This window comes from Anarrhichthys ocellatus, unplaced genomic scaffold (assembly GCF_004355925.1).
Source record: "Anarrhichthys ocellatus isolate YVR2014 unplaced genomic scaffold, GSC_Weel_1.0 scaffold10, whole genome shotgun sequence".
Lineage (NCBI taxonomy): Eukaryota > Metazoa > Chordata > Actinopteri > Perciformes > Anarhichadidae > Anarrhichthys > Anarrhichthys ocellatus.
The window spans coordinates 3,939,295-3,955,592 of NW_022280040.1; the positions used below are offsets into that span (position 1 = coordinate 3,939,295).

The window sequence follows — 16,298 nt, forward strand, 5'->3', positions numbered from 1 at the left end:
TGCAAAGCAGATTTGGGAGGTGATTAGGTTACAGAGATTGAAGTGCAGGGGAGCTGTGAGGGGGAGGGGGGGGGGGGGTTGTTTTGATGTCACTATCTACAGTCGGTTACTCGTGGCAAATGCACAGCGTGTGCACAGCTCGGCACTTCTCTGTAACGGATGTGGCGCGCTGTAAAGATCCAAAGGATCCAAAGCACACACGCACTGATGTTTCATTGTTCAGTCAGCACTGCTGTCATCGCTGCGTCTTTATTCAGCGCATCGCAAACCGCGCTTCACCCCCTTCCTCACCCACGAATTGATGATGATATCGAGATAAAGCAGAATCATAGTCTGTCTCTCCTACTTGCATTCATTGTTAGAGAGAAGATGAGAAAGAGGAGGTGGAGGAGGAGGATGGATGGATGTTGCCTTTATGTGCGAGTGGCTGAGAAATCCTAATTTGTGGAGACATTGTTATGTGTCCTCATGACTGTATTTTATGTTCATTCCCACTTTCTCAAACTCCCCTCATCCTGTCATCCAGAAGCAACACAGTTTGACATTTATTCTTTAATTACACACACACACACACACAGACCCTTGTTTACCAGAGGCCATGTACAGCACACATGCAAGTTTGATTAGTGCAGGGTGCAAAGCAGATTTGGGAGGTGATTAGGTTACAGAGATTGAAGTGCAAGAGAGCTGTGAGTGTGATGGAGGAGGGGGGCTGGAGGGTCGAAGGAGAAAGGTCAGAGGTTGCGTCACTCAAGCTTAAACTATGAAGAAAAGTGCCTCATTGTTTTCATAACAGCCTCAGTCAGTGGCTTTAATTAGCAGTTAACAACAATCTTCATCTTCCCCATCCTGGCACTTTCTCATGTGATAAGCAAAGCAGAGAAGCAGATTCTTTCTTGCTAAAATAAGTTACAGAGCAACACAGCTCCTTCCTGTTTGTGTTTAATGTTCTCCCAGAGTGATACTAACCATTTCTGGAATGTTTCTCCCCGTGTGTGTCTGTGTGATGTAGCGTGTGCAGCGAGGCCGTAGCATACTTCTTGTCTCTGACCTCAGAAAGCCACAGAGAGGCCTGGACCAACCTGCTGCTGCTCTTCCTCACCAAGGTGCTAAAGATCAGTGATGAAAGGGTGAGGAGCCGAAAAAAACACTCTGACGCCTTTCCTGACACGTGCAAGATCATTTACAACTAGGTCTGATTTCCAGAAGTAACAGACGGGCCAGTTAGTCCTCAGTTTAGACACTTTTAGAGTTTCTTATCACACTTTTAACATCAGTGTAACGAAATGCGAGGTATATTCAAATCATCATCCACTTTTAAAGCTTGTTGCATTCGTAACGTGTTTGCAGTTGTGCACTGATTCAACTTTGTGGTTTACCATCGCTGTGTTTGAGGTGTCCTGTTACACTATTTGAAGTGATGCCTGACAGCCAAACAGAGACCGACTAAACAGAAAAAAGCTTTTTTTCGTACAAGTGCATTTCCACCATTGAATATTATGTTTATTCTACAAAAAAATGTTGCTGTTTGTCACCTACAGCCATTTTGTACCAAATAACCAGCATATAATTATGATTTAATTGCCTTAAAGTGTTTCATTATGTCTTTGTAGCACCAAGACATTGGGTGTCTCTGTCTTTGTCTCACTCTCTCCGTCTCGTCCCACAGTTCAAGGTGCATGCGTCCAGATACTACCCTCTCCTGTGTGAGATCATGCAGTTCGACCTGATCCCCGAGCTGCGGGCTGTCCTAAGAAAGTTCTACCTGCGCATCGGCTTCGTGTTTCACATCGCGCAGCTGCCTGAGCCCGAACCGGAACCTCAGCCGCCACACATTGAGCAGGAGGCGGACACAGAGGCCGGGGAGGAGGCCTAGTTGATGCTGCACCACCAACATGACCAGCCTCGAACACAGAAGCCCCCACTGAGGCCTCCGCCTCAGATCTGTGCGACTGCGCTGTGGCTCCGTGTCACCTCAGGACCCTCCACAGGGTTTACGCCTGACTTAAACAGCTGATGATCAGTCGGCTATCTGCTACCACCCACCCGCACCCTTAACCCTGTCACCACACACCCACACAGACACGCCTATTCACACAAACAGCCCCAACAGAGTACTTGATATCACGGTGAAAACGGTAATGTCTCGTACAAGGTGTAGCGATGCCTCCGCTGGATACAACTACTGATTAACAACTGACAGTTATCCATATCTCTGATCTGCTCAGAAGGAATATATTTCAAATGATGTGTGCTTCTTACTGTATATTTAAAAGGTAAAGAATGAATGGATTCAACAACATGCAACAGGACATATTTAGTAACTATGAAATGTGACATTTGTCACACATTGATAGTAATGACCGTTCTGTCTGCACATGGCTAACATTAGCATTGGTAGCCTCTTGGATGAAACTAGTTGTACAGATCTGCCGCTGTGTAATATAATCTTATAACACTAGATTTCATTTATTTTTCTTTATTTTTCTTTTTTGTTTCCCTCCTCTGGATTTGCTGCACTTGATCTCTTTTTTGAATGCACTGGAGATTTTACTTTTGTGATAATTTATTTGACTGTACCATCTCCCGCAGAGTGTCCTATACCGTACGATTTGTAATTGAACATGAACGTGGAAAATTAAGGGTTAAATTATTCCATTTTATATGTTCTTAGGTTTTTATCGGAGATGGATGATAACTGGGCTTCTGAAACTGGAAGATAAGAGAGCCACCTGACGCTAGCTGCTTTTGAGTCACTAGTCTGTTTTCATGTTCGAGTTTAGTTTTCACTCATGTGTACAAAATCAAAAGTTAATAATATATTTAATGTTTTTTTTTCTTTTTGGTTTGCGGGAAAAGGTATATGTATAGAGAAAATGACAAATGTTAGCTGTGCTTTAAGTATGAATGGGATGCATTCCTGCTCATGGATGTAGAAAACAAAATGTATATGATACAGCAATGTAAAGTTTTCTATGTTGCAAAAAAGATTATGTACAACTTTCTGTACAATACATCATCTGGCATTCTAATCAGGTTCTAGGTCAATAAAGTTTTTGAACTTGGTTGATTTGAAACGCTGAATCACTGACTTCTAAATGACAGAACTGCAAGCGGTTTATTTTTCTCCTTTAATGATCAGCCAGGGCCACATTAATATAACATTTTATTATAAAATAAACCATCATATGTCTAACAAAAATAACTACATTAACACATGTTTATGGTGTATTCACAGACATTTACCTTCCAAAACTCTCATGGACTAAATCTGTTGCAGGTTAAAAAGTGCACTTTGTTGGTGTCTTATGTAAGATGGTTCTTGTCTAACTGACATTAATGTGTAATGTAACAAACACCCACAAATAACATGTTGGTCAGCAGAAAGTGATTCCAGCATCACACAGCAACAAAGTTGATTCTCGGGAGAGCCGTCCAAGGAAAGGGGGAGCTCCCCTCACTCGTTTGGAGACCAGCTAATGGGAGCTATGAGACGCGGTGTGTCAGCCAGGGCGGAGCATCCATAACACTGTTTGGTCTCTCCAAACAGCCGGCGCGTTCCACAGTATCCGACGTGCCGGGCCGCAGCCAGGCCTCTGTGGCAACAGTGTCCATTGAGACACGCCTCTCCAGGGCAGAACGTAGAGACAAGACATCCACTTCATCACCAGACGGCCCCTCTGGAGAGGACGTAGGAGTACTTCATCCATCACACATTGCTTTAGGCAATCAGAAAATAAAAGATGCCTAAAATTTTGCAATTACAGAATTCTGTCTCAATTTTGTTGAATAAATGAAAAGGCAAGACACGTGTGTCAGAAATCTGGCAAAAAAATATAATAAAAGTTGGTTAAAAGCCATCTTAAATATAAATGACATGCTCTTTATTTAATCTGTTACTTTACCAGTGCGAGATGAGACACAGAGATATTATGGGCATCGCTGCTCAAGTCTTTCTGTGGACCGAAACTTTTTCACGCACCCACTTGCCAGACTTGTTACGCTTTTGTTATATTAGCATCCGTATATGTATATAAATATTAGGGTATTTCCTCTCACCTGATCTGCCGTCATGATCGCCAGTGTTTTGTCTCCTGATGCGGTGCTGGTTGTGAGCACTGAATTTGGATTCAAGGTGCAAACTAGTCACTGACTGCAAAGACTGATCTATAGACACAGCCCCGTCCTGTACAAAACAGATCAGAGGGAAGAGAATGACCACAATTCTCATCAATTTAACGTTGTAAAATTAGAAAACTAGTCTCTACTCTCTAGTAATACCAAAGCAAACAAAATAATTGATTTACTGCTCAGCACCATACATCATAGTCACGTCTCCTCCTTGAGGTGGTTCTCTCGTGGCGCTCTGCTGAGGGCCGACGGTGTCTCTGTTGATGAACCTGCCCCTCATGTGCATCGCCACTGTAAACACCTGACAAAGCCATTCATCTTTACACACAAGCCTCTTCTTGCGGAGATTAAAGTCCTAAAAGTTCACTCAGTTCAAATATGTGTAACATGAAAATAATATTCATTCCATTCAAGAAAACTTTTTCCTGGAAAGGGGTTCGGATGGAAAAGGGTAAGTCTTTTGAAACAATGTCTCTACTGCCCCCGTTCCCAAATGGCTGGCACTGTGCTATCTCCACCCTGCAGCTGGCATGTGCCCCTTGCACCCAGCGTTGGCACCAGCTGCAACACAGAGACATGAGCTGGCATGGGCCACAATTAGCCCGGCACGGAGACACAGAGCTGAATTATCCTGGCGCAGAGGCTGTTGTAGTGTGGTATTGTGAGGGGGCGTATGTAGCTGACTTCCCCAGCCATGTCACCTTTATGGAAAATGTCTGGAGCCTCAGAAAAAGGAAAGAATCCAAAAGCATATTGTGTCCCCCACTGTAAACACGTTCTTCATACTTGAAAGAAGAAGAAAAAGGGAACAGAGGCAGTCTTAACAAACAGATTATATTTAGTCAGGCTTACCAATAAAAGCAGCCTCAGATGGCAATATGGAGTCTCTCTGGGTGTAGCGTCCAGGTTTGTTCCTCTGAGAGAATAAATAAACACAGGCACCAATTAACTTAAAAACATGCAAGATGTACTCGACTAGCCTGTCACAATAAAATGCACATTAATTATGTGATGAACACTCACAGAACGACAGTGGCTCAGTTGCTGTTCCAAAACGTCTGCAGGGAAACACAGAACAATGAGTTAAAGAGCACAACAGGAGACATTTGAGTGCGTGTCTGCCCACTGACCGTGCTCCTCCTCTCTCTTCATCAGCCTGATTTTGCGTCGTTGTTCACGGAGAAGTGCCTGCTGTTGGATGTCCAGACTTTGTTCGTCAGTCGGAGGGTCGGGGTACATGTGACGGACCTCCTCACGAGATGCTGTGTCTGACAAATAATGGATAGCTTTTGTCCCAATGAGGTATTTGTCCTACAGTAGCAATCAAGTGGCGTTCGTCGATTGATGCAGCAATAACAGTTGCATTAGCACAGAAATAAATGAGAAAGATAAGGTCAGGAGGCAGAGACTGGAGGAAGACATTAGAAGAGAAACTAACAATTTCCCCTTCATTACAGTCCCCCTCTTCCTCCACTCTGAAACAGCAACTTGGTTGTGACTCAGCAGATCCACAGGCTGGATACATCCTCCTCACTAAAGCACATCCTATCAAGGTTTGACTGTACAGAATGGATCTGATGCGGCTTTCAGATGTAAGATTGCCATAAATCCATCATTTATATCTAGAAGTTTGACAAGTGATTTGGTCAATTCGTCACAGACTAGCATTTCTTCATATTTTTGTTTTGTTTTACAAGCTGGAGCTCTGAGTGTCTTTCAGACTCCTGCATTAACTCGGTCTGGGAACCAATCCAAAGCCATTTCCTTGGTCCCTTGCATTACATTCTCTGTGTATGCCGCCAACTGTCACTCATGGACGCCTCCCATGACCTCGTGAGATTAAAGTTTCGGGGTGGCTCGGGGGAGACAGAGGACTAATGAAGCTCTAGAAAGTCTAAACCATCTGGCAATGCCCAGCTGGTTTAGGACCGCAGTGTTCTTCGACTCTTGTCCTTACATCGGCACCATGACCAAGGCAATTAGAGGAGGGTTTTTTTAATCACTTACTTAAAGTTAGAAAAACATACAGAGTACAGAAGGAAAGTAAGCAGAGTCCAACTGGTTTAAATTCAATGAGATAAACTGATTTGTCATCAGAGGATCATATTCTTGGAGGAGCAATATTTCAATTTCACAAACCAGTAACCACTTTGAAAAGTCTGACTGCAGTTTCTACGTGTATTGTACGATCTTTTCTTGCTGTCATGACTTGTGACTTCTGGATCATATAGAAGACGCAATTGAGGCAAACAGATTGCACAGAAAACTGAGTGACCTAAGGGTGATCTGATTAGTAAGAACAAATGTTGCTTCTTAATATAAAACCAGTGTTCAATCAGTCAACGTGTCATTACCTCTGTATTTAAGCTGGTTGAACTCCCTGATATGTTGCATATTAACACCTGCAGCACCAGAGAAAGGACTCCTGGTTGATGGCTGGACAACTTGCTTGTGCATTGATTCAAAGGTCCCTCTGGGTCGTCCTCTGGGTCTGAGCAAAGGAGGAAAAGATGAAAATGTACCAATAATTCACCATCCCGAATGCTTTTCAGTTGTGCACAATGACTACAGCATTAAATACACTTGATACACTGGCCCTCGTAGGTTAGGCCAGATTCAAAAAGAGTTAAGTGAGTATTGTTTTAAAAAAAAGTAAGGACTCAACAAATGCTTTTAGGAGGCCTAAAGAATGGGGCTTTCTGTGTAAGCAGAACCAAAGAAAAACGGTGACACTGGCACAAGTTCAAATGAATGTCTCTGATGATTTTCAGTAAACTAATTTGAATACAAGCAGATACTCTACAAGTAGCTTGTAGTACAGTCCTGCCCGTTTTGGGGGTGGAACTGCCACACATACTATGTCACATGACCTTTTCAAGGTGGATGGTTAGAGGTAATAAGCATGCCACGTGTGCTGCTGAGGTGTCGTTCCCTGCTGATCTTGTAAGGTGAAGACGGATGAAAAGAAAATTTCCACTTGGGATCATACTGTTACATTAGTGCAGTGATGAGTCCCTGAAACAAATCTGAATGGAGATTAGAAGATAGCCAATTTGACCTGGGTCACTTTCATTAACTCAGAACATGAGAGAGCCTACTTAAATACAAATAGCAAATCAAGCCATTTAACAAGTCACAATTAGCATTGTGTCTTAACCTTAATGTGACTGGGGGTGTTTTAGGTCAAATTGGACCTGAAGGGGTAGAGCACGTCGAATAGGTTCTCTAAATGGCTCATTTTTTTAGCCAGGAAGAAAGTAATAAAATCCTATTAGTTAGGTAGACCGACGCAAATGACCCTTGCTGTTCAGGGAGGTCTGACTGTAATACCTGTTGGAGGGAGTGTCGGGACTCTCCTGAAGATCTGTCTGGCCAAGTTGGACCTCCAGTTGTCTCTGCTCATTTCTCAGATACTTACGGAGGGCCGACAGCTCTCTGATCACTTCCTGCTGACCGTCTGAAACGACCAGAGGGAGAGAGGGGAGACAGGATGGGGACAATAAATGATTAAGTGGCAATTTCTGATTTACAAGCAGGTAGACATTTGAGAGTGACAGAGAGTGATACCTTGTAGCGGGGAGATTTCCTCAGGGACTGGTCGGTAATCTGCCGCTGACACAGAGCGCTCCTGTTGTGGAAATTGTGGGCATTTTGACGTTTTAGATTTACATTAAAAGAGTCTTGACTTGAAAATATGTGCATCCGTTTCCTGCGTGACTTACAGTCCTATCGGTGAGTTGGCTCTCAACAGACGACGGTCTGGATGCAACAGGATTTGTCTGCTTCCTCTGCAAGGTTGGGATGGGAGGAGATGGCTCTCTCTGCTAATTTACGAGCAGAGTCACATTACTTGACAGAGGTGTTAAATAAAACTGGAAGCTACAATCACCAATGTCTTTTCAGGCTTACTGTACCTCGTAACTCAACTGCGCCTTTTTCTCCTCTCTGTCCCTGGCGCTCCCAGGTACCTTCTTCTCAGTCTCTTCTTCCTGTCTCACCCTCTTTTCCTCCTGCCGGTGTTGTGTTTTAGGTTGTTGGGTCAAATCTGCTTTTTTCAGCTTATGCTACAGAGAGTAAAGACAATTGTTTCTCAATGGCAAGCCCAGCAGTGTGAGGAGACCCCTTACGTGGCAGGAAGGGGGAATAAGAGATGTGCTCTTCATCAAAGAGATGAACTCCTCACATTAATCATCATTTGCTTTCTTAGCTCCTCTTCATGATCTTGCTGTATGCGAGCCCTTTGGTCCGCCAGCCTCTTCTCTTCTTTCTCCTCCTCAATCCTCATTCGTTCTTTCTCCTCTGTCTGCTTTTGCTTGTTTTCCTCTATCTGTTGGTAACGACAAGTTATATGTGTAGTTACTTACAACTTCTTCAAAGTGCTCAAAACTACTGAAGTATTTGGAAAACAATTTAAAAAAAAGTAATTCAAAAGTAGAAGAGACATCCGAGCAGTTACCTGCGTAGACTGAAGGTTGTGGCCCAGGACCTACCTGTTGTTTCAGGTCTTCTTTGTATCTGTCCTGCATGTGGAGCTGCTGTGGACTTGGCTTGTCTTTGAAACCTGCAATGACAAGTGAGCTAGACAGTAATCCGTCTATAATAAAGACCAATGTGTGCAGGTGCACACACAAATGCTCAATACACTGGATGACAGGAGCCAGTTAGGGACTCAGAGAAAATGAACACTACCTGATCGTCGATGGGAAAGGGCAGCCCTGCCTTCATCTACCGGAGTGTTTCCATCAGTCATCAAAAAGCTTTGAGTCTGTCCACTTTTCCTGGACACAGGATTCCGACATGACTCCTCGTTGTTCCTGTGCATTTGTTTCAAGTCACCTGAGGGCATGGAAACATTTACACGTACCTAAAACAAGCTGTATTATTATTTATTTATTACATGTATTATCTCAAGTTTAGTAGACCTCATTAAAAGAGAAAGTGAAATCCAACTTACTGACAAGGTTGCCTTTTTCGTCTTTAATTGAAGCACCTCCTCCACTTCTCCCCCAGGGGTTGTACGCCATCATCTCGGCCTCTATCTTAGCATCAAATCGCTCCTTCTCTTCTTTCTCTCTTCTTTTACGCTCCTCTCTTTCTATGATCTGGACACAAGGCAGGCAAGATGTTTCAAAAGTTGATTAACTTTGTCTTATAGTCTAGCTACAACACAATTCTTTGCCCATGGGAAAATGCTAACTGCACCATGGTCTAACTGTCCCTAAAATGAGTCAATGTCTGAGTTTCCTCTGGTGTCAGCATGGAGGAAGCAGCCTGTTACAGCAATCATTAGCATGTCAGTCTGGCTACCAGAGCTGGAAGGTGGGAGAGAAAAGACACTGCCCCAAGTACTCCTTGGTTCCAAACGGTCATCACTGATTTGTGAAGTTAGTTATTATTTATGAAATATATGAAAGCATGGGGTAGCAGCCAGGTGTTGTAAACATTCGGGGCTCACTGCTCCACCCTTGGCAAATCAGATGATATCTTGTAGATCTGATGTCATACCTGCTGTCTGAGTGCCTCCTGGTGGCTTAGTGCCTTCGATATCCTCTGCTTGGACCGGTCTGCAGAAAGCTCTCCGACATCCAGGGGTGACGCGCTGTGCTGCTCAGTTGCTCTCGGAGCCGACAGCGAGGGGGCAGACACACAGTTATTTTGCCTTGAGGGCCCTCTTCTGGAAGAAAAACGAAAAGTCTCCATGACCATCTACTTATGTAAAAGCTCTCACACTCTGAAAATTCATTTTCACTTTTCACAAATTTTGAAATTGTTTTAAATTGTTTACATTGAATTCATCATGTGGATAAATAAAGTACTCTTGCAAAAATGGACACTGACTCAGTGTGGCCATTGGGTCTGAAAGTAGGGGGTCTTTGAGGAGGACTGTGGTTCCCAGACTGATGCATCCCTCCAGGCAGACCATCTGATAAAGAAAATGCAAAAAATACAAGATGATGAATACAAACAGCTATCTGCTGCCACAGTCTGACGGATTTGTGTTCCAACATTACAATATTTGGTGAGATCAGACCTGGGCCGGAATTTGGCTGCAAACTTAAAATGGAAAGAAAATAAATGTAACCAAACACACCCGCTGGATGAAGTGAGATCCATCTGGATCTGCTGAACCCATATCCAATAAACTGTATGTCCCCTTAGCAATAAAATCAGTTCTGCTGTAAAATGAGATTTATGAATTGCTATGCCAAGTCCTCTTGGCCATTGATAGGGCGATGAAGTGGCTCCATAATAAATGGCAATAGTTCTCTTCTGTGAGGTCAGGGAGTTTATTTAAGCTGATGTGAATCTCTCCCATCTAAGGTCAAACGGACAGATACCGCAAGTTACTTTACGACTCTGAAGACGCTAGAAACAGGAATGACTGTGGACCATCCCAATAGTTTAGTACAAATATGCATACTTTACATTACTGCTGACCTTTTCCCAAAGCATCTTGCATTGTTTCACCTTCAAGAAGCCACTGCTTTCCATTCATTTCAATACAATATGAAAATCAACTTGCAGAGAATTGAACCTTAAGATGCAGTAGCCAAAAATAAAATAAAAACAACATGAAGATGGTTAAAATACTGTACTGGGATTGTAAGGAAGATTAAGATCTAATGGATTCCTGGTCCCATAGTAGTAGTAAGCGGCATCATATGGAGTCTTGTAGTTATTAGTTACAGCGGGAGGAACAGGAGGAGGAACACCAGCAACCCTGAAAAAATTAAATCACATAAACTGCAGTGAATTGACAGCAGAGTTGTTAATATCATTCATCTATGGCAACACAAAGCAACAGTGAGCTACCTTGGGTTGGCCACTTCTCCTAGCATGTTTGAGAAGTTCCTGTGGTAGTCCTCGTCAAAATAGTCCAGCGAGGGGACACCTTGTGCTGCTCTTGTTCCGGATCCAGGCGCTGTCTTCTCTGCCAGCTGACTGAGAGCTGTACTGTGGTCCACATGAGACTTTCCTGGGGGGGCTCTTTGTTCCGTGTCCTCTTGTGAAACACCTCGTCTCCGATTCATCGACCCAAACTGCTGAAATCGGTCAGGCTGGAGGAGGTGCATTGTGTAAAAGAGATCCATCAAAGGAAATTAGGCAACAAATATTGCGAAAACTTCATTTATCTTGAGGTGTTGCTCAAGGCGTTGCTCATCTATGATGGTGATAGTTTGTGTCATGTGAGATGTGTTTATTGTGCTGTTGAGGCATTTCTATAATATTTACTTAACTATATACCATCCAGGTACAGGGCTGATACATCTGCTGGGTGATGGCTGGGTTAAAGTAAGATGGGATCTACGCATTCACATTATGGAATATAGTTATATATAGAGTATAAAAACTCTTTTAGCCTGTTCTTGTCATTGTGTTCTACCTGTTTCTCAGGATCTGTGGCTCCAGTGGTGGCAACCCTCAGCTCAAGTTCCTTCTCCCTAAAGACAAAATGTACAAATCCACCCATCCTTTGTGCTTTCTTGACTCACAAGGATGTGCCAGCTGAAACAGTTCTAGAAAATGATGATTTAGTGAATCAAAACTCACCTGAGCTTGTTTCTCTGCTTTTCAGCAATTTGCTTCAGCAGCTCTTGCTTGTACTGTTCTTTCCTCATCTGAGAGGCTGTCTGATCTTCCACTGCTCCTGCATGACAACAGAGAGCCATCAACAAACAAGTGCTGTCACCTATGATGCTGAGAAAAGTATTTCAAGTGACAAAATCCATCAATAATCCCACAAGTCAATATGTGTCCAAAAGCACCATGCAATAAGAATGGTATTTACCAATCATTAGTCCCGTAGCAAACTCGGCTATATCCTTGCTGGTAGCAGGTCTGGATCTTGCAGCCATCCTCATGCTGTCTGGCAGACTATTAAACACAGATACACAGCCAAAATCAGACACTCCACAAGAGTCATCCAATTACTGACAGTATATAAGTGTAGCTGCACAATGATCAGTTCCCGTTTGACTCAGCTACCCAGCTACCATTTTACATCATACACCGCCTCTTAGTTTGCCTGCAGAACTTTCTGGTCTCAGAGACAGGGGGGTGAAGCCTCATCCTCCAATCAATCCAGCTACTCTTATATAGCTAGTGTGAGTAATTGTTTGCCTGGAGCTGGGCCAAGGCTCACCCTCCATCACCGTTCAACACATTAGCAGCTTACTGAGAGGGGCTAAACTTAATTGCATAACAGTGAACAATGAAAGGCGACGGCATGCACGAGAAGTGTGGAAAGCAATAACTTAAGTACAGCAGCAACGAGCTATACTGGTCTTGTGTTATAGTTACCTTGTGTCGGCTCATTCAATCAGAGAAAATGTATGTGACTTCGTATGAGGATGTTATTGGATTCCACGTACAAACCTCATTGCTACAGTCCACCAGAACAGTACATAGAGATGAATGTTGCTTACTCTGACTCCCAACCCCTTTCATTGTTGTTCTGATCACGAACACCAGGGGCCTCCATCTTCTTTATGCTCTGAGGAGCTCTGCCATAGACACAAACAAGTGAACAGATATTATATTATACCTGTTCTTCTGTCTATGGTATATTATGTAACAGACGAAAATAGCTCAAGATCATACTACAGAAACACGCTACACCTGTTAGCTCTGCGTTCTCTGGTTCTCCTCTCCTCTTTGTACTCTGGCTCTGGAGTGTGTCTGTCTTGTCGCCTCCTGTGTCTGAACTCCAACTCTTCCTCTTTGTCTGTGATTGGCTCCTCCTCAGAGCTATAAGACTCTTTTGGTCCACGAAGTTGCCAACGCCTTCGTCTCCGATGGCCTGGACCCCAAGTCCCTGTGCTTTTTCCATTATCTTCTGCCTCAGTCAGAGAGGCAGCATCTCTCCTGGATGCAGGGCGCTCCCTGGGAGGAGGGTGTGTGTTTCTGCACGGACAAAATCAGACATTCCACAAGAGCCCTCCAATTTCTGACAGTGTTTACGGGTAAGAACACAACAATCTGTTACAGTCTGAGTCACACCCAGCTTCCATTTTACATCATAAGCTGCCTCATAGTTTGCCTGCAGAGCTTTTGGTCTCAGAGATAGGGGGGGTGAAGCCTCATTCTCCAATCAATCCAGCTACTCTGGTAGAGCTGGGGTGAGTAATTGTTTGCCTGGAGCTGGGCCAAGGCTCACCCACCATCACCGTTCCACACGTTAACAGCTTATTGAGTGTGGCTCAACTTTATGGCATAAACGGCAACAATGAAAGGCAACGGCATGCATTAGAAGTGCTGGAAAGCAATAACTGAATATAGCAGAAATGATCTATACAGATCTTGTGTTGCAATTACCATGTGTTGGCTCATTAAATCAGATTATTGTAATGATTGAGAAAATGTATGTGACTTTCCAAGAGGACGTTATTGGCTGTCAAGCTCCGCATGTGAATACTTCTGCTAACTACGATGATTCTGTTTCAGCATTACAAACCTCATTGCTGCAGTCCACCAGAACAGTACATAGAAATTAATCTTGCTTACTCTGACTCCCAACCCCTTTCATTGTTGTTCTGATCACGAACACCAGGGGCCTCCATCTTCTTTATGCTCTGAGGAGCTCTGCCATAGACACAAACAAGTGAACAGATATTACATCATCATATCTACTCTTCTGTCTATGGTATATTATGTAACAGACGAAAATAGCTCAAGATCATACTACAGAAACAAGCTACACCTGTTAGCTCTGCGTTCTCTGGTTCTCCTCTCCTCTTTGTACTCTGGCTCTGGAGTGTGTCTGTTTTGTCGCCTCCTGTGTCTGAACTCCAACTCTTCCTCTTTGTCTGTGATTGGCTCCTCCTCAGAGCTATAAGGCTTGTTTGGTCCACGAAGTTGCCAACGCCTTCGTCTCCGATGGCCTGGACCCCAAGTCCCTGTGCTTTTTCCATTATCTTCTGCCTCAGTCAGAGAGGCAGCATCTCTCCTGGATGCACGGCGCTCCCTGGGAGGAGGGTGTGTGTTTCTATTGATGTGGAGGATGGGCATGGGAGAAGCTGGAGAAGAACTGTACACAGCATCTGAAGCTTGAACCTGTCCGGGCTGAAAAAACAATGGAATATGAGAAGCATTTATTTTATACATTACAAAAAAAAGAGGAAGCAGAATTGAATAACTTTCAATGTATGTATTTATTATTCACATTACCTTTAAAGAGACAGGAGGTGTTCCCCTCTTAAACCTTTCGATTTGATCTTTTTCTTGTAGGAAGAGGTGGTATTCTTTTTTTCTCTCCTCTCTTAGTTTTTCCTGTGAGAGAAACAAAGTCATGTGTCTGAAGCAGCCATCTCATTCAGACCGGGCACCAGCTACATATTTCTGACTTATTAATAATGATATTATTTGTAACCGCCTCCCTTTTTTCTAGTTTCATTCATTCATTTCTCTGTTGATGTCTAATTCACAATAAGAAAATTACCTAAAACAGTCTCAAGTCCCACATATAACAATGAAACTAAAAATATACAGTCACTCATCTTTTGAATAGAAGACACCTCACTGTACCTTTCCTTTATCACAGTCACCTCTCAGTTTACCTTAACTGCTTAAAGGCAACAGGAGTTCTTCTGACTTAATAAAGACATTCATTTGGTAGATGCTTTGTCCAGGTTTCAAGTTCAGTTTCTCTCAAAAAATGCCGGGGATCGACCTACAAACCCTACATTTAATGGCTTATACAGGGTTTGTCCCCTGATGTGAAGTCCTCCCACTGTCTTGGAGGCTGTCCTAGCCAACATCAGCAGGCAGTGGGCTGACAAGGCAGGGTCGTCAGCTTGATTAAGCTCACCTGGGTCTTCCAGGCTATAAAAGCTCGTCCACATAGTTATTGTCTCTGTCCCTTGCTACAGCAGACATCCACCATGCATGATTGGTGGTTGGTTTTGCACCTTTAACACCTCCACAGCACACTTGACACACATGCATGGACTTCTTTCATTTGCCTACATTGCTGATCTACACACTTCAGTGTTCAGTTGAGTAAACCTTAGTTTAACAAATTAGGTTTGGTTTCAAGTATAGCCTTGCGTGGACTCCCTTTTTGTCACATTCCCTGAGCCAGTTTGTGAATAGTGATACAGTGTCGCATTATGTATCAAGCTAAGATAGGCCTGAATGTCAATGAGCAAAGCTGTTCCCTCTTCATCACTGCATTATCGGAGACTTACCTAAAGCATTTCACGATACTGTAAATTGTTCATAAATGTAACGATCCAGGTGGGACCAAAACGTACAATCTTCAGCTCTGCAGGCTGATGCCTTATACATTAGGCCACTCGGCATAAGCTTTAACAAGTCGGCAAGCACTTGTAATCAAAAGCAATTGCCATGAGACACAAAGCACTGTACAATGTACAATTCACTGCACTGCAGTATAATTATATTTGTGTTGTTGTGAGCAATTTATGTCACGCCAATGAGTAAAGTACCACTTTGATGATCATGGAGTGTTACCTGTTTCCTGCTATGGAAATATATATACACGCAAAAATGTTTTCTCATTAAAGTACCCACCCAAGCACACAGAAACACACCTGAACCGATATCTTCTCCTCAATAGGTAAGGAGAGACCCTGGGGTTGTGTTGGACGTTCACTAGTTTTCAGATCCTTTATCTGGAGGAAGAACATGGAAACATAGAACAGGATGGTTACTCAGCAAAATGCAGAGGCAACATAATGAAACATGTCTTTTCACTATGAAATGATTCCATCATCAGACCTTGGCAGCATGATGTTTGTAGTCCAGTTGAAGCTCCTGCTGAAGTTTCTTCTTCTTCTTTTCATAGTCATTTCCTAGCAGCAAACTTAAACATAAACCTGGAAAGTATCAAATAAACAACACATAAAGTGTGTGACATAAACCTATCCTCAAAGAGTGTAATCTGCTCAGTATCAGAAACTTGCACAATACCTCTGTCTGGATTTGGCGATGTTCTGTGTGCTGCTGATGCTGGAGGCATATCCACACCTTGTTGGTTGATTTGCATGTATCACACTTGAGTGAAAGCTATAGCTAACGTTATATCTTTGGGTGTTTCCTCTTCATGCTGCTGGAAAAACGTCCCATCTTTCGTCCATTTATTAACGTTACAACAAAGCTCAACTACAAAACTCCGCGCTGGCTATAGAAGTCATACATAATACTAT

At 43.2% G+C, this 16,298-nt stretch overlaps 2 protein-coding genes across 5 annotated transcripts in view; one reads left to right on the top strand and one right to left on the bottom strand.

The window, feature by feature from the left end:
* The window catches only part of arfgef1 (ADP-ribosylation factor guanine nucleotide-exchange factor 1 (brefeldin A-inhibited)), a 45,096-nt gene extending 42,031 nt beyond the window's left edge, over nucleotides 1-3,065 (top strand). For all 3 annotated transcript variants that reach the window (XM_031849922.1, XM_031849923.1, XM_031849924.1), the window contains 2 exons: nucleotides 1,013-1,130; nucleotides 1,670-3,065. In XM_031849922.1, the coding sequence (XP_031705782.1) occupies nucleotides 1,013-1,130; nucleotides 1,670-1,876 (325 nt within the window). In that variant the 3' untranslated portion in view covers nucleotides 1,877-3,065. The remainder of the gene's footprint in view (nucleotides 1-1,012; nucleotides 1,131-1,669) is intronic.
* Nucleotides 3,066-3,147: 82 nt separating this feature from the next.
* cspp1a (centrosome and spindle pole associated protein 1a) lies at nucleotides 3,148-16,189 on the bottom strand. Of its 2 annotated transcripts, none has more exons than XM_031849927.1 (30): nucleotides 16,063-16,189; nucleotides 15,871-15,968; nucleotides 15,684-15,764; nucleotides 14,299-14,400; nucleotides 13,832-14,193; nucleotides 13,636-13,713; nucleotides 12,751-13,035; nucleotides 12,558-12,635; nucleotides 11,921-12,006; nucleotides 11,683-11,779; nucleotides 11,516-11,573; nucleotides 10,945-11,189; nucleotides 10,728-10,852; nucleotides 9,970-10,054; nucleotides 9,637-9,802; nucleotides 9,086-9,233; nucleotides 8,821-8,967; nucleotides 8,622-8,692; nucleotides 8,315-8,458; nucleotides 8,046-8,195; nucleotides 7,854-7,955; nucleotides 7,699-7,759; nucleotides 7,462-7,588; nucleotides 6,486-6,622; nucleotides 5,262-5,399; nucleotides 5,155-5,189; nucleotides 4,984-5,047; nucleotides 4,323-4,432; nucleotides 4,060-4,186; nucleotides 3,148-3,680 (listed from the first exon to the last, which is right to left on the bottom strand). In XM_031849927.1, the coding sequence occupies exons 1-30, from the start codon at nucleotides 16,136-16,138 to the stop codon at nucleotides 3,487-3,489; spliced, it is 3,777 nt and encodes a 1,258-aa protein (XP_031705787.1). In that variant the 5' UTR covers nucleotides 16,139-16,189; the 3' UTR covers nucleotides 3,148-3,486. The 2 variants fall into 2 exon arrangements, with proteins under 2 accessions (XP_031705787.1, XP_031705786.1); XM_031849926.1 differs by having other exon boundaries at nucleotides 9,637-9,805.
* Between the last annotated feature and the right edge of the window lie 109 nt (nucleotides 16,190-16,298).